Source organism: Pollicipes pollicipes, unplaced genomic scaffold, assembly GCF_011947565.3.
Source record: "Pollicipes pollicipes isolate AB1234 unplaced genomic scaffold, Ppol_2.1 Scaffold_6052;HRSCAF=7182_pilon_pilon_pilon, whole genome shotgun sequence".
Taxonomy (NCBI): domain Eukaryota; kingdom Metazoa; phylum Arthropoda; class Thecostraca; order Pollicipedomorpha; family Pollicipedidae; genus Pollicipes; species Pollicipes pollicipes.
In genome coordinates this window covers 26,074,445-26,099,746 of record NW_023596805.1, presented here as the reverse complement: position 1 = coordinate 26,099,746, position 25,302 = coordinate 26,074,445, and the positions used below count along the sequence as shown (strand labels likewise).

The following is a 25,302-nucleotide window of genomic DNA, read 5'->3' as shown; positions in this document are numbered from 1 at the left end:
TGTTTGCGTCCGCACTCCACGAGGATTCGGCGAGTCTTCATTCATGTATAAGTAGTCTGCGATGAAGTATTGAACGACGATTTATAAAATCGAGATTTCTAACTAAACAAAGCTGTTATCAACTTGGCAAATCGGCCTTTTGTGGTGGAAAAGCAACGTAATCCGGTGATGGTGGCAACACTTACATTTTCCTTTAACTTTGGACGTTGGATTGCCTGTATAATGCTGTTTTTTTTTATTCAGAACATGCGCAATGGCTTAGGAGTTGTCATCCTTCTACTCAGCATATTTCTATTATGAGGTTATAATCTGACGTGATCACCAGCTGGGCTTAGAGGTCTCAAAATTTCACAATCGTAATCAGAGCATGACTGAACAAAGCAGGTCAAATCTTATTCGGATTTGTGATGTTGGTACGAAGAAACTGCACCTTATGTGGTTAAATTGACGGGAAACGACGCCGCATGCAACAGACGAAAAAAAGGTCACTTCGTCGCGGCCCCAGCATGTGGCGCCCCCTACGATTCGGGTCGTCGATTGCCCACCCACCGCCACCTGGCGGCTCGGGGTATGTAATGCTCCGCTGGCCGGCTGCATTTCCCATCATCTGCACATCTGGACCTCGGAGGTCACTGGGGTTGCCGGTAGCCCGCCGCCCCGGCGCTGCTGTGGCTGCCGCCGCGGATGCATTGCGGATGTTGCACTCCTGTGTCCGTGTTGATGTGTTGCATGTGTTGCCATGACGGCCTGTGGCCGTTCCGAACGCAGCATCGACGCCGCCCGGATCAATGCAGGCACTGTGCTGTCCTTTGTGTCCACTGTGCACATGCGGAAAAGCAGCGGGATACGGACACGGTGGCGTGTAATTCCGCTTCGTCGTAATGAAAGAGCACATTGGTCATGCCAGCGCAGCTGTCCAGAATTCGTCGGGCGAGGTTTAACAGGTCACAATGTTGTGCGCTGATGCGTGCCGTCCTAGTCCTGAAGAAAGGAGACAGGCTGGTGTGTCGTATCGCGTTTGGGGTCTTCGGGTTTTGGGTACATCTTAGGAAGAAACTAGACGTTTCACGCCATGTCGGCGTTTCATGTAGTTTTCGTTGAAGTGCCCACGTTACGTGATTTGGCTGACAATTTGAGGTACTCGCCGTTACTTCGAACGCCCCTGACCACGCCGCTGGTGGCTCACAAACTGGAGATGGTTTGCGAGAGGGGCTGCGCGGCTGCTGAGGGGGGGAGGGGGGGGGGGGCGGCGGGGCGGGGGGAGATCTGTCTACATCCGGCGCGCGGGGTGCAGGCAGCTTCCCGCCAAGTCGTGAAGAGAGGAGCTCTTGTCGAAATACCGTTACCATGGATACTGACTTGGAGTCAGAGTTGGAGCGCTGGGTGAGACTGAAGAGAAAACAAATTACAGCAAATGTTGATGTATCGTACCGCCAAACGTCACGAAAAATACGCATCCATGTCGCTTTCACGAGAAAGTGGACGTCTTTCGCAACTTTTCGACAGAAACAATGGTGATGAACGGTTCCGTGAGTTTCTATACGCCAGAAAACAATGTCTATCTATGTTCGCGTGCAAGTAGGTTCAAAGTCACCCCTAAATGGCCATATTCCGGCTGAACACAACTTCGTTACCCTGTGCATGGGTGAAATGGAGATAGGACGAACGAGCCAGGCGACCGGCTCGTGACATCTCTGTTCCGGGGCAAGGCGCCCTCTGACCGAAGAGGAGGCGCGGCGTACACGCAGTGCCGGTGCAGACACCAGAAATGCAACCGGCGACAAGGACGGTGGACGAGAGAAGAGGTAGTGAAGTCGCGTCGCTTCCGCTGCGTCAGAGAGGACCGTGTCACCACCGCGTCACCGTGGTGGGAGGCGCGGCGTCGCAGGGTTACGCGGCGTGCTGGCTCTCGCTGTGCGGCAGGTGCCTTGTCGTCCGCTCTACAACGGAAGGCTGTACTGGGGAGGGCTGGCCAGATACTTCTTGATGCCGTCCAGGGCCAGCACCTTGTTCTTCTGGCCGGCCAGCTTGGGGAACTTGGCCAATAAGTCGGGCCGGGCCTCCTCCAGGCGGGAGAGCCAGTGGCCCACAAACACGTCCTGCCACATCGCCTGAAACAGTCACAAACAAGGTCACGTTTCCGGGTCAATGTTTGCAGGGTAAAGGTCAATGGTACTGATGAAATTCACAGGGTACGGGTCAAGCTCACAGGTGATAGGCTGCAGGTGATAGGCGGCGGGCGATGGACACATACGATGGTTAAAGCCATTGGCGCTACCATGTCATGATGAAGGTTAAGATAAAGGTTTCATTGCAGCTTTCCGCAGGTCCAAAAGAAATGCCAGAATTAGAGGAATTAAAGTGTCCGTTAGTTAAGTCGAATGTCAGTTAGCGTGTAAGTCGTATGTAGTTCGCTATCTAACTGAGGTACGCACATATGGTGCCGCGCGACAAGCAAATGCCCCTTGCAATGATGCACATACATCTAGCGACACTCATGCCGAATCAGAAGCTAATGACGTTCCCCTTACTGATGACGGCCGCTGGGCGTGAGACACAGAAGTCATCATTAATTACCTTGTCGTCAGCGAGGAATGCTCCGCTCATCCGCGACTCCCAGACGTTCAACACCTTCGGCAGGTATTCCTCGAACAGCGACTTCTCTGTGGACGCTTTCTTCTCAGCATCCTTCTCGAACCTGCAGCCGAAACGCAGCGTCATGCAGCCGACAAAACTGATGACTTGGTGAACCTGACTGTTCACGAGGCAGCTCAGCAGGTAACTCGGCGAACCTGACTGCTCGTGTGGCAGCTCCGTTCTCTCCGAGACTTCTCTGGTACACACTCAACTAGCAGCAGCGCGCAGCAGCAGGAGATCCTCACACGACTCGGACACATAACAGTTGTCGCAAGGCGTGTACACCAGGCCCCGGTCTCTGCAACACCCTTCCCCAGTAAGTCCTTCTCTTCTTCCAGAAGAACACGATACAGAACAGGGACAACGCCGATGCGGGCCCGGCTACAGGTCTTTTGGATGGCTGCTAAATATCCGGTGTCCGGGGCCCAGACCACCCTGTAACACGGGTAAGGAAGAGCACAGACGACGGGCTTACACTGTATCGAAGAACTTGGAGACCACCTCGGCCATGGTGTCGGCCGCCTCGTCCCCAAGGGCGTTCTTCAGCGCATCCTTGGAGACGAGTCCGCCGAGGGTGCCGGCGTACCGCGCTATGGCCAGGGTCTGACACAGCGGCTGGCCGTCCACCATCAGGATTGGCACGCTGCCGTATGGTGTGTCTGCAACCAGACAACCGCAACCGTCAACACCGCCAGACTCGTTGTAGTGCCGCACGGTGTGCCCGCAACCAGACAACCGCAACCGTCAACACCGCCAGACTCGTTGTAGTGTCGTACGGTGTGCCCGCAACCAGACAACCGCAACCGTCAACACCGCCAGACTCGCTATAGTGCCGCACGGTGTGTCTGCAACCAGACAACCGCAACCGTCAACACCGCCAGACTCGTTATAGTGCCGCATGGTGTGTCTGCAACCAAACAACCGCAGCTGTCCCACTGAAGACAACCACAACAGTCTGGACCGCTGGAAACACTGTCGGTGTCGGGACATACCGCCTACTGAAGACAACCACGGCTGTCCAGCTGAAGACAACCACAACAGTCTAGACCGCTGGAAACACTGTCGGTGTCGGGACATACCGCCTACTGAAGACAACCACGGCTGTCCAGCTGAAGACAACCACAACAGTCTAGATCACTGCAAACCCTGTCAGTATCGGGACACACAGCTTACTGAAGACAACCGCAGCTGTCCCACTGAAGACAGTCACAGCAGTCTGGGCCACTGGCAACACTGTCAGTGTCGGGACATACAGTCTACCGCGCGATCATTTACTACCGTCATTCCAACCACCCAACCACAATCACGCGCACAACCAAACCATCGTCAGAACGTGAGTCCCGTCATTCGGCGTGCCGGCAGACAACCATAGCTGTTTAGAGTTAAAAAGGCTAAAGCTGTTTGAACGTTTGGTGTGTCAGACCAGACTGACCTTGAAAGCTTATTTTTTACATATTTCTTTAAAATTCCCCTTAACTAAAGACCAATGGCGCGGCCGTCCAGAAGTTCACAAAAACTGCGGTGAACGCGACTATAACAACCGCACAGCCTTTCATTCCAAAACAACAACCGCCATGCATAAGCCGAGACGGCGCGGCCACCTAGCCACGTGTGAGACGGCAGAAAATTACAGTTGCGCTGTACTGGACCAACGAGCCCTGTATTCGAGCGGAGTGGGAATAGTCCGAAACTCCGAACCCTCCCTGCTCTAAGGTAGAACACGTCATCTTAATGTTCACAGACGCGAAAGCATCTCACAGCCTTCGAGGACTCTCATCCACTATGAGCATCGGATCAGGCCATCACGGCGCCGCTCCAGGTGGGCTGTGGGCAGATTTGGGCTGTGGGCAGCCGGGCCTCCGCCGCGGCCTTGACGTGGCTGATAACGCTAACTGCTTACTCTGCGACGCGACGCCAGCACTGTGTCAACGGGCGCGCACTCTTGTTAATAGTCGCACAAACGCTGATACGCGTCCGCGCGGCTTAGACGATACCTTCCCTTATCAGGTGCCCATCACGGTCAGGCCATGCGTTATCGATTTCTAGCTAGATCACCGCGTGAAACTTCGTCATGCATTGAAGCCCATGCGCTACCTACTGAATTCACTTTTGTTCAGCTCCTTTAATGTTTCCATCGATCGTGCCGTACTATGACATGCATGGCTCACTCCTAACACCATATTTCTCGCGCAGCGCGTGAAAATGCCTCCGCCCCCCCCCCCCCCCCCCCCCCAGCTGCGCCGGAGAGAGCTGCACTGCTAGAGTACGGACAATAGCGTACACGTGATGGGCCAGCGCACGGAAGAGCTGATCTCAATGAAGTCGAACCACGATTTCCTGCATGCGTGGCAGGCATGCAGGAAATCGTGGGCTCTAACAGTTGCGATGGACAGGTCTCTCGATCACTGTGTCGTTTTCGTGCGAATAAGATGAGCTGTGTTGCAATAATTCGCAACGTGGCAGAGCAGCCTTGTCCTTTACACCTAGAAAACCGCGGGCAAATACGGTATAACGCATTACACAGTACAGGCATGCCCGCATTTTCAGCAGGCACAAGTCTAGCGGCGCGTGTGCTGACAGGCGGGACAGTCTGGGTCGCCCCCGCAGGCTAGGTGACAGTCTGGGTCGCTCCCGCAGGCTAGGTGACAGTCTGGGTCACTACCGAAGGCTAGGTGACAGTCTGGGTTACTACCGAAGGCTAGGTGACAGTCTGGGTCACTACCGAAGGCTAGGTGACAGTCTGTGTCGCTGCCGCAGGCTAGGTGACAGTCTGTGCCGCTGCCGCAGGCTAGGTGACAGTCTGGGTCACTACCGAAGGCTAGGTGACAGTCTGTGTCGCTGCCAAAGGCTAGGTGACAGTCTGGGTCGCTCGCGCAGGCTAGGTGACGGTCTGGGTCACTACCGAAGGCTAGGTGACAGTCTGGGTCACTACCGAAGGCTAGGTGACAGTCTGTGTCACTACCAAAGGCTAGGTGACAGTCTGGGTCGCTTCCGCAGGCTAGGTGACAGTCTGGGTCGCTCCCGCAGGCTAGGTGACAGTCTGTGTCGCTCCCGCTGGCTAGGGGACAGTCTGTGTGACCTCTATCGGGCACAGATATGTGACCAGCAATGACCTCTATCAGGGTCAGAGCCCACTCATTCCCGGGTCTTCAGAAATTCGATAATAACTTGCGAACCACTTCACACACGACTCACCAAACAGCTTGCGTTCAGTGGTTTGGAACAGATTACCCAGATGAAAAACTCGCGCTGCGAAACACGGCACACCAACCGCCGGGCACAATAGCGGCCGGCTGCTTTCATTCCGCCTGTCGGACGAACGGCGAACGCATGCATAAACAGGTCAACCGGCAGTTACCACGCGCGACCTGGCGGCCGGCAGCGGCCGCTTCACTTGGGAGCGTTCCCGGCCCGCGCTTCCGGGTCGTCGAACCCGCCGACGCCGCCTCATGGCCGCCGGCTAACAGACAGGCGCACGCGCAGACAGACGGACAAAAACGCGACGGCCGGCATGTGGGCCGAGCGGGCCACGCGGCGGCCGCACCCCCTGAGGCACGGACCACGCGGCGGTCGTGGACCCTGGAGGCACGGACCACGCGGCGGCTGCGGCTCCCGGAGGGACGGACCACGCTGCGGCCGCAGCCCCGGAGGGACGGCCCATGCGGAGGCCGCGACACCGGAGGGACGGCTACGCGGAGGCCGTGGACCCGGAAAAGCGCACCGTCGAACGACAGGCGATAGTACACCTTCCACTATGGATGGTCAGTGAGATCGCATGGGGCACTCGGTCACGTATTATGAGCTGGATGCGGACGGGTCACGTGGTGCATCTTTGCCAGTTCGGTGTTTTGTGACGTCATGACGGCTAGTAGCCCCGCTGCTGGATAATACGCACGATGGTGATAAACGTTATGGGGCGCGTGGACTACTGCGGTCATTTTATGCTTGATAACGCTTGTGGGGGAAAAAAAAACATCAAATGTCGAAGAAAATGCACGATGACTCATCTTCATCACGTAGCCTCACTTGTTACATGTTTGGTACCAACGGCTAAATTTCAAGGTAATGAAGCCATCGTTATTATCCACCATGTATCACGATGCATGCCCCACTTACATGCGCCACGACTAACCATCCTCGCGGAACTTGACTTCTTACAGGCAAGGCAACTATGGCTAAATTTCGAGGCAATGACACTAATGTGTATGCTACCACTGGTCCACGTGTGCAGCCATGCGTGACACGCTATTCCAAAGACGCGAATATCGAACACATCTCGAGCACGCAGCCGCGTTTCGATGGTCCCATGTCACCATTCTTTATTTCTAGCTCCCGTCCGTACCAGCGTCATTGCCATGACAACGTTTAAACGAATCGCACGCAGCCAGCCGTCTTGGCTGTCCCGTGCCGTTACGTAACGCGGCAGTCCGTTGCGTTCTCCGCCCATCCTGATACGGCAATAGCGGCCGCTGTCCCCCGCTGGCTGGCGCGGACTGTCTGTCACGGCACCTCACCGTGACTCGAGACTTTCACATCACGGGTCAGCCCGCCAGGCGATGACCCGCGTGAAAGCGACTTCCAGCAGCGGGCCGCTCGCCGCCGCATAAATCCAGCCTGCGTGTGCTCGAGCCGGCCCCGCGGCACGCACGCACGCAGAGATGAGCCCGCACGTCCGCACGCACGCACACACGCACGCACCGCATGGCAACAACGAACTATGGGCAAACACATGGCGAAACAGCAATTCCAGTGGCGCCAGCGGCGTCAAGTTGAATAGATTTATAGCAGTTTCCCTCTCACCATGGCGCCATCAATATTGCGGCGCTTTCCCAACGTTGGGAGGAGTGCGGGCGGGAGGCGCTTTCACCAACGCCGACATGCCGCGCATCTGGCACTGCCGTCACCCTCAGTAAGGGAGGCCGCGCCGGGCATGCGAAGGACGGTGGCAATCAGCCTATGCGCCGGCTGTTGTGTCGCGGCTGTATTTCATCATCCCGTCACTATTTTGCTATTTAATGGATTTGTTACGCAAAAATTTGCTTCGAAATTTGATTTTCGTAGAATGGACAGAGAATTTTGATTAACGCCAGTTGTAACACCAACAGATAGCGAACGGCGGAAATATGGTCACAATTTTACTTTGTTTTCGACCATAACACAGCGGTTCATAGCATTGTCACAAATCATGGATCATTATAACCAACAAGCGACAGCTCACAACGCCGCCATGACTGGTACGAATTACGATCACGTAAGGCCCATCTTGAGATCACGACATTGCAACATTATCACCGCAGCATTAATGGCAAATCACAGCAAAAAGACACATAAACTGCGAGAATGCTCGACAGTTTACACCGTATTACATGAAACACTGACTTTTTGGTTAGTCCAATTTGTACGCAAGTTGTTCAGTGCATTAGCGAGGAATAGCATTCACATGGATAAGACAGTAGTATGAGCCTTATTCCTCGGAGAACACGAGGAGACTGGAGATGGCGTTGGGTTAAGCAAACTATGCCTCCATTCTCCTGGTTTTCTCCGAGAAATAAGGCTAACACTACCGTCTTATCCAAGTCCAATGTTTGCAGCTGCACTCACTTGGCTTGCGGGCAGGCCAGGCGTCGAAGCCGAACGTCTCCTGCTCGAAGGGCACGTTACCGGCGGCCAGGATCCAGCGCAAAGGCTCGGCCCGACCCTTTCCATCAAAGTAGATCAGCTTGAGAGCCGGCATCTTCGGTCTGCAACACAGCCGGTGCCGGCGGTCATCACAGGGCGACGCATCGACGCGTTAAGCCTACAGCCAGGTAGACAGTGCTTCAGTCTCAGACGCGGATCCCAGATCGCGCGGAGCTTGAGGTGAGCCAGCTCGGATCCGAGGTTCAGCGGAACACTCTGTAATACCCATACGGGGAGTGTAGCTGGTCTCATATTCCGCGCTGTTTCAGACTCGGGAGCAGGGAAGCTGGCCGCCGTCTGCTCTGGTGGATCCGCAAAGGAGCGCGACTAATCGCCAATTCCGCAAAGCGAATCCCCCACACAGAAATATCAAAGACCCGTGTCTGCGCCCGTCCTTTCAAGCGCATGTCCGTCCACGGCGTGCGCACACAGTGAAGCGGATATTCTGTAGCCCGCGTTTTCAGTACGCTAACGATGACGCACAGTCTCCACCAAGGCCGCGCGACGTGGAAACGCCACCACAAAGCGGCCCTCCAGAGCCGCCCACCGTGCCGCCCCGCCGCTGATAGTCTGACGGCGCGCGTGGTATTGAACAGTAGACCTTGGACTGGGACAGAACACCTGTGACGGGCCCGGCCTGTGCGATCTTGGTCAATGACCTGCCACCGCCGCAGCACAGGTGTCCACCCGGGGGGGGGGGGGGGGGGGGGAGAGTCTGGAGGTAGGCAGGTCATGCCCATAGCTCATTTCATAGCAATCTTGCTCTTTCATAGGACGCCTGCAGTTCTTCGTCATTGCTGACTGCCAAGTTAATTCCGACATGACATGACACGGTGAATTGTAAGGTATAACGCAAGGAAAGGAATGACATTTCGAAAGAGAAAAGACAAAGGTGATACCGAAGGTCCAAACAGACCCACACGGGGTCACAACCTCAATCACGAACCCGTCGAGTCGACAACTTCTCAACGGCTCGCGTCCTGTAGAGTCACGCACAACGAACAATGACAACAGGACGTTGCCATCACAAACGTGTCTCGCAAAGAAACCGAATTATATGAACGCTAATTGCTCATCGCCGGGTAAACTATCTACCGTATTTCCGGGACACCCAGAACCTCGCAGAAATAGAGCGACCTCTTCGCCTATTCTTCCGGCGACACCAGGCCACAGCCCGTCGCTATCGCCCTGCCGCCGTGCCGACCGTCAGCCTCCACAGGTTCGGCGTCGATTCCGATCTCCGTGTCTGGTCAAGCCGACTCCGATTGGCATGTCCGGTGGAGGCGGGCGCGCCCGTCGCGCGCGCGGCCCGATGCTGGTCTGACTGACGTCACCGGCGATGGGTCCGACGCCGGAAGACGCGGGCCCGCGCTGGCCGGAATGGGCCGATGGCGTGCCGGACAAAAACGCCTGATCGCTCTCCTATCGCCCTCGATCGCTTCTGTCATCTAGAGGAGCTGCGTTCATTAGATAATTGGCCTGTCGTTAACTGTCGATCGCTGCTGAAGCCCACACAATACAGCACTGGCAACGGACCCTAACTACGTGATATTTGCTGTCTACACGTTAGCTATTAGGCTTTACAGATAACCGCCCACTTGGCAGCTTTTATTGTTGACAGCGAACATGCCGCAGGAATGTCGAATATTAACGTCGGAGAAAGGGCACCTGGACTGCCCGAATACCACGCCGGCTGCACCGATACTCGCCCGCCCCGATACAGTGCAGCGCCACGGTAAATCACCCTTTTATAGGGCCTTGCTGCACCCGAACACAGCATTATCGACCGACCAGCGAGCGCGGACGACCAGCACGGCAGCAGCCGGCCGAGCGAGCACGCCTGTTACCGGCGTTCGGTTGAGAACGGCAGCCGGGCATGGTGACCCCCCGGCCTGTCGACCTGAGGCGCGGTGTGATCTTCCAACCGTGGCAAAAGCCGGCGGTACTACATCGGTGGGTACTAAACTTTTAGGGGCCGGCACTTAAATGGTACCGACGACGATTTACCAGTAAAAGGAAATATAGTTCTTTCATGAATGAATTTATATCAGGCAACAGGGTTTTGGGAGCCATTTTTCCTCGGATTAGGCCGGTATCATGCATCTATACTCGATATGTGCACCGATGGCGGCGTCCGCGCCCATGATTCAGCTGCACACAGACGGGCAGCAGCAAGCCGTCACACGTCACGGGGGTGGGGCCGGCACCAAAATATATCGCCCCCTCCCCGCCACGTCTGGTCGACAGCCGCGCTCCCGGCGTGCGCGCGGCACGGCACGTCACGTCGCGCCACGTCTCGCCATAGCCACGTGACGGCAACAGATGGCAGGACAGACCGGCGCGACCAGCACTGCCGGCTCCGTCTCAGTGGAGAATTCATCAACGTATACCGAGCTCCAGACTACCATCATTGACGAGGAATAAAAACGGTCGGCCTTCAGACCGATGTGATGCTGCTGCTAGTTGTCTTCAGATGGTGTCTTTCCACACGAAGTTCAGAACATTAGGAAGGCTATGGCAGACCAGCAACCATCCCAATACGGCTGCCAGGACAGAGATCGCGGAAGCCGAAAACCGTAGTGTCTATCCGAACCATCCACCGTACCGCGCCGCATCAATTGGCATATCTTGAGCAGCCGCTAAGGCGGAATGTGGTTCGAGATGTCAGGTGGGCCGAGGGAGGGGGGGGGGGAAGAAGCCCTCTGCAACCCTCCGCTGTCGCGAGTATGAATCGTGAGCGGGCGCTCGCTGTGAACGACGGAGCGTCACCAGCGTTCGCTGTGAACGACCAAGCGTCACCAGCCTTTGCTGTGAACGACCAAGCATCACCAGCCTTCTCGCTGTGAACGACCAAGCGTCACCAGCCTTCTCGCTGTAAATGACGGAGCGTCACCAGCCTTCTCGCTGTGAACGACGGAACGTCACCAGCCTTCTCGCTGTGAACGACGGAGCGTCACCAGCCTTCGCTGTGAACGACGGAGCGTCACCAGCCTTCGCTGTGAACGACCAAGCGTCACCAGCCTTCGCTGTGAACGAAGGAGCGTCACCAGCCTTCGCTGTGAACGACAAAGCGTCACCAGCCTTCGCTGTGAACGACCAAGCGTCACCAGCCTTTGCTGTGAACGACGGAGCGTCGCCAGCCTTCGCTGTGAACGACGGAGCGTCACCAACCTTCGATAGCTGTCAGCGAGCCGCTGCTCAGATGTCCCTACTGAAGCTCAGGGGGACGAAGATCTGCCTGACCATGTCATCAACATGGCAGCATCGTCGCCACCGTTAGAGGCGCCGTGAACGTCTCGGGTGACTTAGCATGCGCCGCCTCACCGGCCCACTGCAGCGTCGCCCAGCCGCCACTGACGACCTGTGGCTCGCTGACACTGCAGACCACCGGATATCCTGAATATTGACGTGCGAGAACATCTCATTTCCACTTCGAGAACATCTCAAGAACATCTCATTTCGTGCGGCATTGTGACAACAAATCGAGGGAACGCAGGTTAAGGTGGCACGTGTTTTACGACTACATTAAATAACAGCGCCGCCTGGCATCGATCCGTTGAGAAATCAAGCCAACTCAATACTAGGTAACGCGCTCCGGGCCACTTAACACAAGGCAATGAGTACGAATTGCGGTGGCTGAGGAATGAGGTATATGTTGTTTCTCTATCTGACAACGTTATCCCAAACCCCACCCGGTCACTGGCATTTCCTCATTAGTTCATAATTTCGCCATTCCAGAATTAATAGGAAACATCTCCCTTCCCTTGATCCGGAAATTTAATTAATGCCACCTCGTTTCTTAACAAAGCATCCCAGCACTTCCGTCGAAAAAACCGTGGATTTACGTAATACATCGCGGCCACGGGACCAATGACATCACGTTCACGAACATCTCGTTCCACATGACAACTGAATCATTCCAGTAAATTGGAAAGCATTTTAAGTTGCTCAGCATCATACCACCCGACGTCGGACTGTTACACTGGCTCACACATACGCAAACAAAAATGGCGCATGAAGACCTTAATGTAATCCGCAATCATTGCCCACGTGATTGCTCTGACTAGCGCGAATGTTGGAAGCGGGGTAACGGAAGGTAACAGGGCAGCCACGTTATTTCCGGCAAGCATCTAACATTAACCATGCGGTGCTGCAAGGAAGAGACAATGGGAATACCGTCTTCCCAATCGGGTCTTCATAGCGAACCCACCGACAACGGGCGATGAAAGCGATCAAATACGCAATAACCAAGGAAAAAACAGTGGGAAGACCGTCTTCCCAATCAGATCTTCATAGCGGACCCGCCGACAACAGACGATGAAAGCGATCAAATACGCAATAACCAAGGAAGTAACGATGGGAATACCGTCTTCCCAATCGGATCTTCATAGCAAACCCGCCGACAACAGACATCGAAAGCGATCAAATACGCAATAAGCAAGGAAGAAACAGTGGGAAGACTGTCTTCCCAATCAGATCCTCACAGCGAACCCGCCGACAACAGACGATGAAAGCGACCAAATACGCAATAACCAAGGAAGAAACAGTGGGAAGATCGTCTTCCCAATCGGGCCTTCATAGCAAACCCGCCGACAACAGACCATGAAAGCGATCAAATACGCAATAACCACATCACCGTAACCGTCCCCTCAAGATAAATATGCTGTAGCCCCGGGGAAGCGTGCGTATAACTTACGTCGGGTTCTGTTCCTTGGCCACGCGACCCTCCTTCGACGCTCTTCCGACCACACTGCCCATCTGTGCGCCCGCTCCGTCCGTTTCTATGCGCTCAGATAGAGGCTACGACCGGCCGAACCTCGGCAGCCCAGGAACGTCGGCACCATCTGCGCGCGCAGAACCGCCGCGGGGCATGATGGCAGACGCCGCCGGAGCTCCGCTTACGCGCGAAGCCGCCTCGTCATGTAGCCGCCGGCGAAGCCCCGCTGAGTCACGATGATGATTGGCGGAAGGTGCTGGAAGGAGACGCTCGTCAGAGCTCTGATGGGAGTGCTCGCGGCCGGTGATTTGGGCCGAGAAGGTGCACGATTGTCGCGAGTCACGGTGACGTCACCCATTGACCGACGTGTACGGGGGTGAAACGAGCCACCTTTCCCAAACGCAGGCCTGCGCCCGGGCTTCGCGCGTGGTGATGGGAGCGGTATGCTAATGTCAGACTGTTATGCCTGCCGAACCAAGGCCAACGGAAAAACACGTTGGAGGCCATACTCACCCGACCCGTAAATACAAGAGCACCCACAAACGCACGCCCCACCCCGCCTACATGCAAGGTTGAGGGAGCCGATGCACGCACATCACAATACTGTGGGTAACTCGTGGGTAAGCAGCGCAGGGCGGGTTTCATGATTCCCGATGTACCTCGTCGTACATCCATGCCACCGGCGCTTCATTACCGCCCTGTGTAATGAAGGGCGCCGTTGCATGACGCGTAGCCATTGGGTGGTGGTGTTCTCATACGAAGTCAAAATCGCAACATAGCATTGTAAGAAACAAAACTTGTCGAGTACGGGACAGTGCGCGACTAATAACAAAGCCGCAGCAACGAGCTGAACGGTAATCGAGCCCCCCATCAGCCGAGTCACCCCCGATCATTCATAAACATCGAGTCACCCCCAGAAATCCCTGAAAGAGCCCGCCAAGTGCTGAAAAAACCGTTCAATGCAAAACCAGGTTTTTGTCGAGGTGTTTGTTCGACACAACTGCAGCGTCGTCACATGTCAACATCTTTGCACTAGGCCAGCACCCAGCACACAGTGGAGCGGGCGAATGAGGGAAGCCTTCAAAGAGAGTCTGGCACCTTTGTTTGCACTCCTCACTCCCAGTTAAAGATCAGGCGCGTCCAGCTTGGTCGGTACACCACTCGTCCCGAAATGCTTCCGAATAGCTCGGAGCTTTGATTTGGGGTAGCCGCTCAGACGAGAGGTATGCCTTTGAACAGTGGCAGGGGGGGGGGGGGGGGGCGGGAGGCGGGAGGTGTCTCCACCGCTACACCTGACCGCGAGGGAGGCGTCTCCACCACTAGACCTGACCGTGAGGGAGGCGCCTCCACCGCTACACCTGGCCGTGAGGGAGGTGTCTCCACCGCCACACCTGATCGTGAGGGTGGCATCTCCACCGCCACACCTGATCGTGAGGGAGGCGTCTCCAGCGCTGCACCTGACCGTGAGGGAGGCGTCTCCACCGCCACACCTGACCGTGAGTGACTGCCACACCGCCCGCCCGACCGCCACAGCTGTCCGCAGATAGCCTTCGCCTCCGTATGGGAGGCCTCTGAGACCTTTCTGCCCTTTCAGAGATGCTACAGATGCGGCGGTTTCGTGCTCTGATTCACTGCTATAAACTAAAGATGGGAGCCGAGGGCGCGGAGTTCAAAGACGCTGAGAATGCGCAGCAGACGATGAGTGCCCATCGCTTTGTGTGCTGTGTGCGACACGTGCAGGGGCCGCGAGATGTGTCGCTGCACTTAGCCGTGGAAAAGGACACAACCGAAGACTCGGCCAGGAGAATTATCAACCGCTCTGGTTTAAGAGGTGGTACCGAAGGTGAGATAGTGGACGGACTGTCTGAATTTGGTGGTGGCTCATTTTGGTCACCGCTCACCATACGTCTTGAAGGATAGTCGATATAACCGCACGTTTGTTCGTGACAGACACTGTGAGGGATTACTACAGCAGTCACACTGCCTTGTGAACACAGAGACTAAGGTCCGTTTTACTCTGCCATCGCGACAGCCGTGGGCACTGGACTCCAGCTCATCAAGTCCACAGTTGGTAAACCATTTCTGGTGGCAAGTCTCAGACGACCGCTTAGGGTGCTGCTACTTCACGACGTAGGTGTGCTATCGGGTGGAATCTTCACCCGGAGCCAGACCTCAGCACTAAAATTTTTAAAAACACTCATCAGGTTGTTTTCTAGATACGTATGAAGTTTGCCCTGAAGTCGTCATGCGTACCTGCCCTAGATAGGTCTCCATCGGTAGATGTTATCGCCGTACGGCGTAGATCCGCGATAAGTGTGTGGTCTTGGATGGTGCAGAACATACTTCTTCTAGAAGATGTAAGGTCATAGACAGGCAAAACTTTACCCATATCTTTCAAATAAGATGGAACAAAAGCTTAGCGTTCATTTGACGGGTGCAGATCTGGGCGGCATGGCGCTTAAGGGAGCCCTGCGGTGTGCGGTAGGCTCTGAGGTCTCTGATGGTCTCTGATGATCAGGCTCTGAGGTCTCTGATGGTCTCTGATGATCAGGCTCTGAGGTCTCTGATGGTCTCTGATGGTCAGGCTCTGAGGTCTCTGAGGTCTCTGATGGTCTCTGGTGATCAGGCTCTGAGGTCTCTGATGGTCTCTGATGGTCTCTGATGGTTAGGCTCTGAGGTCTCCCGATGATACGGTGCCGTTGCAGCCGGTACATAAACTCAGGTGACACCCCTCGCGCGGAAAGGGTGGTGATAGCGACGCTGCAGGCAGAGGCGGATTCGAAAAATCACCAAAGAGGGTCATCAAAAGTCACGCTGGATCTGACCCGATAGAGATATTAGCTTTCCCATGCCGGCGCTACTAGAGGAGGACAAAGGTTGGTGCATAATCTGAAATGCACGACGATACGACACATAGGGAAACCCATGGCTGGTCACCATGACTATCATAATGGACGTAACTGATTGATCCTGAGGTATTCTTGCTACATCGTTATATATATATATATATATATATATATATATATATATATATATATATGTATACCTTTTCATCATTTCACGTTCGCAGTACTTTAAGATTTGGTTCCTCGGGATGAAATCGGCAGGCAGAAAATGACGTATTGGTGTATATGGCATAGCCAACACATTTTCAAAGTAAGCGTGCCGGATGTATTTATACCCGTAAACTATAGGTCTCGCCCCGTTGATCCCATTGTCCGTGCATTTCAGATTAGTACCATGGGTCGCCATGATCTTGCAATTCCCGCTAGATCCGACGCCAGTGGTGGGTCCCAATCAATGCATTTTTATACTGAAGCAGAATTAAAAGGTCACTCATGATTGTTTGGGTATTAATGAAGGGACCATTTGCTCGGAGCGATATGAAGATTCATACATATGGGAAATTGTGATTGGCATCATGGTAGCTCGAAATACAATAGCATTTTGTCCCGATCTTTTTTATTAAACAAAACACGACGCAAGTCGTCGCACACCCGTTTATGGAGCGGCAGCGAATGCAAAGGCCACGTTAGCATCCAGGGCCCGTGGCACGACCGGGGGTCCAACTCGGGTCTCCCACGTGAAATCCGAAGGTCATTACGGTCATTACGCCCCTTCGGCCACTACATCCATTCGGCGGCCTTACATGACGCCCTAACCACTCTGCTATTACGCCCCCTTGCCTTACCATTAGCATCAACGAGAAGCCCATATTTGTACTCAGCTTGTTCTGCGGCCTGTGCCGGACCTCGCCACCCCGTGATGAGTTTACACATCGTTCAAAGATCCGGGACTAACGTGACAAGTCAGCTGGGCCCAGCGGTTGATCTCGGACGCTTTTTATAGCGCAGTCTGGCATGCGTCCCATCTCTGGCGGCTGAGTGGTTTGTTTGTCCACGAGACCATGTCGGGGTAGGACAGCGTCTCCCAGCTCAGCTCCGGAACGACAAACACGCAGATGAGGTGGGGGCTTCGCTTCCTAGCAGCAGGAAGCTGGCTTCTTTCCTTCATCTGTTATTGTCAGCTGTCGTTGCCAACGCCACGTCTTCGCGTTGCGCAAAACGAGGGTTGTTTTTCGCGGTCTTACAAGCCACGTGAGCTGTGGCATCAGCAGCCACAGGAGCTGCGGCATCAGCAGCCCTGCGTTGTGGAACGAAGAACAACACCATTGGAAAACTTCAACGCGTTTGATGCCGAGCCACAGGGGGCCGTCAACCTAGCGTAAGACCGTGATCAGCTACTTCATGTCACCGCTTGGGTGCCCCGTTTTGGTATGCATCGCCAGGATCGGCACGACCAGTCAGCCAGCGGTAGTGGTTGACGAGCCCCCAATTTTGTTCAGTGTTCATGACGGTGTTCATCCTGGGCTGACCACTATAGCCTGACAGTGCGATAGTGATACAACAGGCTGCCGTTACTGACAGTTACGTCATAGCACCCTGATACATTTTTGAGCCAAGTGCCGGCAAGGACGCCCATCGCCGCAGAGACTCCATGTCTTTGATGATAACATTGGGACAAAATGTTTCAGCTTAAAAGCTGGCGACAACATGTAATCACCGTTTTCACACTCGACGTGCTGCGACGAAAACACATAGCCCGTCGGACCCCACGCGTTCGCCTGCAGCTGCGCCGCGCGGACGGCGGCGTGTCGGAGACGGAATGGACACCGGCCACAGGAGCTGAGACTTCAGCCCTATCGCTTCGCAGCGCGGAAAAGATGGGCCTGCGTGGTGAAGACCTTCAGCCGCCAGTCACCCGTCTGCTGAACGCCGACAACCGGGAAATGGAGTGCGTCGGCACCGGCGGCGTCACACTGCAGCTGGGTGAGGTCATCAGGACACGTCCTGATGGACAGTCCTGATGACGTCATCAGGACACGTCATCAGGACAGTGGATGTGTCCGTGATTTGCGGTCTGCACAGCCCTCTGCTGTCCTGGCGCGATTGCATGGAGCCCAGCACACTCCCTCCGAGCTTCCCGGCGCAGATTCGACAGGTCAGCAGCGGCCCGCCGCGCCGGCCGACGCCGGATCAGCATGTCGCCGCTGCGTCACCGCCCGCGGCGCGCTCTCCGCCGGCCGCCGGGTACCGGTGCCCCGGGACCACGTCTGTCTCGGACAGCGGCGCGGCAAACTTCAGCGTTACAGGTGCCGGGACAGGGCTGACGGTGTCAGTGGCGGCGGCGCACGACGCCGCGCAAGAGGCTACGTCGAAGCAGCGAGAAGCCGGCTCGCCTCAGACACAGAGATGGAACCGCCCATAACACAGCCGGAGCGCCTCGCTGGGACCGGTGGCGCCGCCCCGACACGGCAGAGAACCGGCGGCGACGCCCCGGCACAGCAGAGCACCGGCGGCGCCCCCTCGGCACAGCAACGGAAACATCAGTTTGAAGCACTGAAGGCTGAGTTTCCCCGCGTCTTCGACGTCCAATCACCTCTGCGGAAGATGGTGGGAGAGCCGATGCGAATATGACAGATGACGGATGACAGATGAAGCTGACAGATGACGCCGTCCCCCATGCGCTATCGACAGCGACGAACATTCCGTTCTGCTGGAGACAGGATGTCAGAGAGCAGCTTGACGACCTCCTCAGCAAGGACATCATAGAGCCCGTCGAGCACCCCACGCCGTGGTGTCACCCCATCGTCCCGGTGGCGAAGCGGTCGCCAGATGGTGCAGTGTCAGGCTGCCGCCCACGGCCGATTTTACGAAGCTGAATCGATTCGTGAAGAGGCCGGCCCGCCCAGTCCGCTCGCTGCAGGACGCGGTGGCGGCAATCACGCCTGGCGCGGCCGTCTTCACCAAGCTGGACGGCAAGGCCGGCTACCACCAGGTCCCAATCAGAGAGGAGGATCTAGATCTGACATGCTTCATCACGCCGTGGGGCAGGTTCAGGTACAAGAGGGTCCCGATGGGCATCGTCAGCTCAGGCGATGTTGACAACCAGCGCGGCGATGCCGCCCTGGGAGACATCCCGAACACCTGCAAAGTGGTGGACGATGTGCTCGCCTATGACTCTGAGTACGAAGCCCATGTGCCGCACGTGCGCCAAATACTTCAGCGGTGTTAAGAGCATGGGATCACCCTGAACGCGGAAAAGTGCTGCTTTGCGGAGGCGGAATAATAATTCTGCGGCTACAACATCAGCTCGACTGGCTACACCACTGACGATAAGAAGATTCGAGTCATCAAGTCGTTCCCGAAGCCCAGCAACATCACCGACCTGAGATCATTCCTCGGCCCAGTCAACCAGCTGGGGTCCTTCTCCTCTGACGTCGCCGCGGCCGCTGAGCCGCTCCGTGAGCTGCTGCGGCCGCGGAACGCCTGGCTATGGACGCCTGGCTATGGACGCCTGGCTATGGACGCCGGCTCACGATCAGGCGTTCGCCGCCGCGAAGATGGAGCTGCTGTCGCCTCCCGTGCTGGAGTTTTTCAATCCACTGCGGCGGACGGCGCTGGAGACTGACGCAGCCCGCGCCGGCGGTCTCGGTTTCTGTCTCCGTCAGCTGGACAGGGCTGGCCGGTGGCGCCTGATCCAGTGCGGATCTCGGTTCCTGTCGGAGACGGAGTTACGCTACGCAGTGATTGAACTCGAGCTGCTGGCCCTGGCGTGGGCGTGCCGAAAATGCAACATATATCTCAGCGGTATGCAGCAGTTCGAGATGATGACGGATCATCGGCCGTTGATCCCCATTCTCAACTCGAAAAGCAAGGCGGACATCGAGAACCCTCGTTTGCAACGTCTCCGAGAGCGACTCGACCAGTTCAACTTCGCCGCCACCTGGCGGCAGGGAAAGCCGCACGCCATCCCAGACGCGCTGTCTCGGGCGCCCGTGGATGACCCAGTGCCTGATGACGAGGAAGCGGAACAAGACGTCAGTCACCAGATCGCCAGCATGGTCGCCAGGCTCGTCAGTGACGTCACCAACACCGACGGTGGCGCCAGCCCGCTCCGGGACGTCGTGCTGTCAGAACTCCGCGCCGCCGCCGAGAAGGACCCGGAGATGATCGCGCTGAAAGATGCCATCTCGACCGGTTTCCCAGAGCATCGGACGCAGCTGGAGCCGCTGCTGGGCCCCTACGGTGGCCTCCGAGACTGTCTGGCGGTGGATGACGGCCTGGTGGTGTGCGGTCGGCGGTTGGTGATACCGCAGTGCCTCCGTCACGCCACTCTCCAGAAACTTCACGCCAGCCCCCAGGACGTCGAGCGGACCAAGAGGCGGGCACGGCAGGCGGTGTACTGACCCCGGGTGGACCAGGACATCACGAACTTCATCGGCGCCTGCAGCAAATGTCAACTGCACCTGTCCAGTCAGCAGAAAGAACCCCTGACGACAGAGAAGGCACCCTCGCGAGTGTTCAAAGCCTTCTCCGCGGACTACTTCGCCTGGGCCGGACGGACCTTCCTGGTCTACGTTGACCGCCTCTCTGGCTGGCCATTCGCGTCACGGATAACCGGAGAGGCGTCAGCCAGAGACCTGGTGAGCAGCCTACGCGGCAGGTTCCCCGTCACCGGTGTACCGGCCTACATCAGGACCGACGGAGGGCCCCAGTTCAGCGCCCGGCTCACCCGTGAGTTCTTCCGCCGGTGGGGTGGGGACCATCAGCAGTCAACACCTCACTACCCGCAGTCCAACGGGCACGCGGAGGCTACCGTCAAGGCCGTCAACGGCTCGTGCAGAAAACCACCGCCGGCGGAGACCTGAACGCGGACGACTTCACAGCCGGTCTGCAGGAGCTGAGAAAAACCCCGCGGGCGGACTGCCGATCTCCAGCGCAGATCTTGTACGGTCACCCGCTGCGTTCAGCGGTCCCGGTGCACCACCGTACGTTCGCTCAACGCTGGCGGGAGGCCGCGGACGACTGCGATACCAAGGCGGCAACACTTCTGGAGCGCTCCGTAGAGCGGTATGACGAGTCGGCGAGGTGTCACTGCCCGCTTCGGGTCAGACAGCGCGTCCTCATCCGGGATCCGACCTCTCATCTGTGGGACCGCACCGGCACCGGCACCGGCGTCGGATCGCGGCGTGACTACCTCGTCCGGCTACCGAGCGGCCGCAGCTTCTGGCGGAATCGTCCGTTTCTCCGTCCGCTTCAACCCCTGATCGCCAGCGCCGGCAGTCAGGAGGACACGCGACGACCAGCGACAGTCAGAATCACATAGTGGATGGACCAGATGATGGCGCCGCCGGCGCCGTCCCCAGTGAGCACCTAACCTGCCCCGATGACGCCGGAGACAAGGACCGCCGAGTCAGAGGTCCCCAATGACAGCGCGCCGCCCAGCTTGACCGACGGCCTGCCACGACCCGCGGCTGACACACCCGCCAACACCGCGCTAGTGCCTATGTTGTCGCCGCCACCTCCGCTCCGATCCCCTCGACCCACTCGGCGGTTGTCTGTCTGGTGGTCAGACCCGGTGTCGAGCACGGCTGGAACTCCAGACATCACCGCCGACTCACCGCCCAGCCTGGCCGGCGACCAGACGTGCGTTGCGTCTGACATCACGCCCATCACGGACCCGGCGCCTGTGGCGTCACCGCCGCCCCCGCCCCCGCCCCAGCGGGAGCCGAGGACCGCCGCCAACCACAGCGTCTGTCAATCAGGTGGTCAGACCCGACATACACGTGTGTGTGGACGACCCCCCCCCCCCCCCCTCCACTTGTCAGCCGGCAGCCCTCGTGTGTTTCTTGTTTTGCCGCAGCCTGAGCTCGTTCAGCCTAGAGTTATCTTTTCAGTCGGGCGTTAAGTCACGCTCATGTGTCAACATTGGGCCTATGTTAGACGTCCCGCGTCATCCCCTTCCGCAAGCGTCTTGGGGGGAGGTGATGGGATGCAATATATCTGCATCACCTCCCTTCATACAGGGAAAGTGATGCAGGGATTTGGTAGCCCTTAGTTTTGTTTATTTTGTGTGGCAGCACAGAAATACAGTTGCCGTCAAGATTCCGAGTCGTGCGCGTGTGGGGTTCGAAACAAAGCATCAATCGTATTTGTTGACAACGTGTCGAACCCGAGTGACACTCGCCCGCGCGGACATGACACATGCTGCAACTGAAGCCGTGAATGACGTAATTGTCGAGTGGCTCATATCTGGCGTTCGTGAGCCACTCTGGCGTTCGTGAGCTATTCTCAGATATAACGGCCGTCAATTGGCTCTTAATCGATGTTGTGCAAGACACAATGACGCAATCAAACAATGATGTATTGGGGAGCATTTTTACTGAATAGAGACATTATGTTATCCAGAGCAGTCTTATCTCCATCTTATCTCTTATTTATCTCCAGCATCATCTTATCTCCAGCACCAGCTTATCTCCCACTTAGAAGCATACCAGCAGCTTTTATAAATCCGCACTGATTTGACCACTGCTGACCACAAATCTTATAACAGGCCAGTCACGACGACCTGGCTGAATCTGCTGTCCACTCCCTGTGCAGCGTGGCGAAAGGCCCGGAGTTAACCCATACTGGCATGTTAATACGATTGGGATTGGCGATCGAGGCGCTGTTGGTGGCCTCCCACCGATAATGGGAGGATGGTGAGTTTCAGGCGCCGTGGAGTGAGCCCATTAAAGTGTCGATTCTGAAGCCCAGCAACCGTGCAGCACATCCAGCAGATTATCGTCCCATTGCGCGTGCTCCATCCATATGTAAGCTGTTCTTTATGTAAATTATATGTAAGCAGATGTAACTGTCCGTCCGCCATGGTTTTTAGAACGGTAGAATATTTTCGCAGACGACCAGTGCGGTTTTAGGGGAAATCGGAGTAAACTGGGGCACACCACATAACGCAGGACATTACGGTCCACGTCATTGTCAGGGGGTAACTCGTTGATGCCGTTTTTTGGTATTAAAATGCATGTGATAGCGCATGGTGTTATGGTATATTATAAAAAAATCATTACGAGATCCGTTGAGCGATACGATCTGGTCATCCGTCTCCACACATTCTTGCCTTTGACTAACTTCCTCGCTGACCTGTCCAAAGTTCATGCTGACGTTCATTACTCATAACAATGTCTCATAGCAATATCTCGTAACAACGCTCATAACAATGCCTGCAAAAGAACGGTGTGGCCAGGGCATTGTCTTCTTTGTTTGCGAGTCACGATAAATGACCCTGGACATACACTCTCACAATTGATTGATCGATCTTCATTCGTTGGCGATTTCACAGTCTGGCGCCCCTCGTCAACACAGCTTCTATGGAACGGTAGTTGCAGCTGTCGTTGGCCCGGCTGGAGAAATTGAATACGCTTTATTAATTAATAGAAGCCGTCTCCATCCCCGTGTCTCTGTGCCTAACCGATCCCCGCCGAGCCGGCTACGCGCTGCTTGGACATGCTTCTAGACAGTCCATTGGCATATAGCAGACATCATTTGCAGTCTAACGGAACTAGCGTTTTAAAGCTCGGAGCGTTCTGAAGTGTACCGCTCGCACCTCGAACCATGCGGATCTGGTGGCATTCTTACTGCTGTACTACCCGTTGCTAACCTCTAAGGTCGAATGCAGTTGTTTTATCTATAACGGTGCGCACAGCTCGCGAAAATCCATGTTGGACAATGCGTATCACACCACTCATTGCTCACACCACTCAATTATCATTGCCACAGGTACATTCAGGACATTTCTAGACATTAGCCTTTTGGTGGGGGCGGACGAGCCACGGTTGTCGCTCAGGGGATAAATGCCTGGAATACGTTTCGCACACAAGTTGGCACAATGCTCTAACCAGCCGACGCATAAAACAGTTTTTACGATGCGGATGGGGGGCGGGGGGGATGGCAAAGTACGACCTTTCTTTAACCTTACTCGCTTGGCGGCCTTTTCGGACTGTGAACCTTTCAGTCGCATGCTCTATCTGACATGTTATTTCAACCCTCGCCCTACGAAAGATTTTTACGCAGTTTTTGATATATATATATATATACATATATATACGTATATATATATATATATATATATATATATATATATATATATGCATACTTAACAGATAAATTGCGTTGGCAGTTTTCACTTTAAAGTACGCCAGTAGCTAGAAGTGAGCTTGTTTCATCAGAGCTCATGCTTATTTTAATATTTTGAGATGTGGCACAAGCCCCGAAATAGAGTTTTCGGCTCTTAGTGGTATGTTCGTCATATCCAGTAATTGCCTAAATGCCTGCTTTTTATGACGAAACGCGGCGCACGATCGAGGCGTGCAATCATCAGGAAAATCTCACTATCAGTTGATTACAGTCTGTCGTTGAGATAATCCATGTTGCATCGCCGACAACACAAATGTTTAATTGTCTATATATTTATTGACTATGAGCTTTGCACAGCCAATGAGGTGGGGGTCCTGCATGACGGTTTTATGACGTCATACATGTCCCGGTGACTCCCATGGGCGATGCATCATAGGCTGCACAAAGTCACGCGCATCAGGCTCAGAAAGAAGAGGAAAAGGACGGAGGAAAGAGGAAAGATAAAATAAAGTAGACAAGAGGAAAAGAGAAAGAGAGAAGTAAGAAAGAAAGAATACACATGGCTGCGGACTGCAGAGAATGATTATGAGAAAGATCATCTCCGTTCAAAAGCCGGCATAGAAATGTGGGGCGGTATCTTCAATGGTGGCTATGGGCGCAACATGATCTCCGACATCCATGTGCCCCAAAACTCGAGTGATCGCCATCATCAACCACGGCTTCACCTAGCTCCGATAGCTCTGAAGAAACCCTTCCGTGGTTATGGTTCTCGCACTCGCGAACGACGACTCCGAACGCGGTCTTGAACAGGAATCAATGTCCTCCGAAAAAATGTCAACTGAGGCGTTCGTTCCTATTTCCAAACTGTCAGAAGTCTGACGAGTGATCAGGTCAGACCGGGAGAGTACGGTGGGTGGCATATGGTCTCGATATGCTCGTCGAGCTCGAAGTCCATCACAACACGGACCTCGTCGGGCGGAGCGGTGTCCTCGCTCGAATGCGACGCTAGTCGGTCCCGTCCCTCCCCACTGTCACGACGAGAGATTCCGGCTACTGCTTGCAATTGGGTGATGGATCTAGCACAACCCGTACTTTCGTACCAGCTCGCTTGCTGTTACTAGCTAGGGTACCGGTGGCGCAGTGGTCAAGGTGCCCGTCTGGGAAACCGGGGGTGCGGGATCGATTCCCGGCAGTGCCGAGCAGCGGGCGACGCCATGTAAATTCAGCAGCTGATTGCATCGTAAAGCCACGATTACCGCTCTTTGTTATACCTCAGTGATGGCAACATTAAAT

General features: G+C 55.5%; 2 protein-coding genes across 2 annotated transcripts in view; both read right to left on the bottom strand.

The window, feature by feature from the left end:
- Positions 1-1,405: 1,405 nt before the first annotated feature.
- On the bottom strand, positions 1,406-13,115 carry LOC119104586 (glutathione S-transferase). Its single transcript, XM_037228313.1, has 5 exons — positions 13,013-13,115; positions 8,239-8,378; positions 3,113-3,296; positions 2,578-2,698; positions 1,406-2,111 (listed from the first exon to the last, which is right to left on the bottom strand). The coding sequence occupies exons 1-5, from the start codon at positions 13,072-13,074 to the stop codon at positions 1,941-1,943; spliced, it is 678 nt and encodes a 225-aa protein (XP_037084208.1). The 5' UTR covers positions 13,075-13,115; the 3' UTR covers positions 1,406-1,940.
- A 7,727-nt stretch (positions 13,116-20,842) lies between these two features.
- Positions 20,843-25,302, bottom strand: part of LOC119104399 (cadherin-87A-like) — a 38,694-nt gene continuing 34,234 nt past the window's right edge. The window contains exon 19 of the mRNA XM_037228096.1: positions 20,843-20,880. Coding sequence (XP_037083991.1) covers positions 20,843-20,880 — 38 coding nt within the window. The remainder of the gene's footprint in view (positions 20,881-25,302) is intronic.

What these genes read in the sequence shown, in the direction of transcription:
- LOC119104586 (XM_037228313.1), bottom strand. Translation starts at nt 13,074, where the DNA reads ATGGGCAGTGTGGTCGGAAGAGCGTCGAAGGAGGGTCGCGTGGCCAAG. An exon ending in GCCAAGGAACAGAACCCGAC is followed by an intron (nt 8,379 to 13,012) that starts GTAAGTTATACG and finishes GCTGTGTTGCAG; the next exon opens with ACCGAAGATGCCGGCTCTCA. An exon ending in TCCAAGTTCTTCGATACAGT is followed by an intron (nt 2,699 to 3,112) that starts GTAAGCCCGTCG and finishes TTTCGGCTGCAG; the next exon opens with GTTCGAGAAGGATGCTGAGA.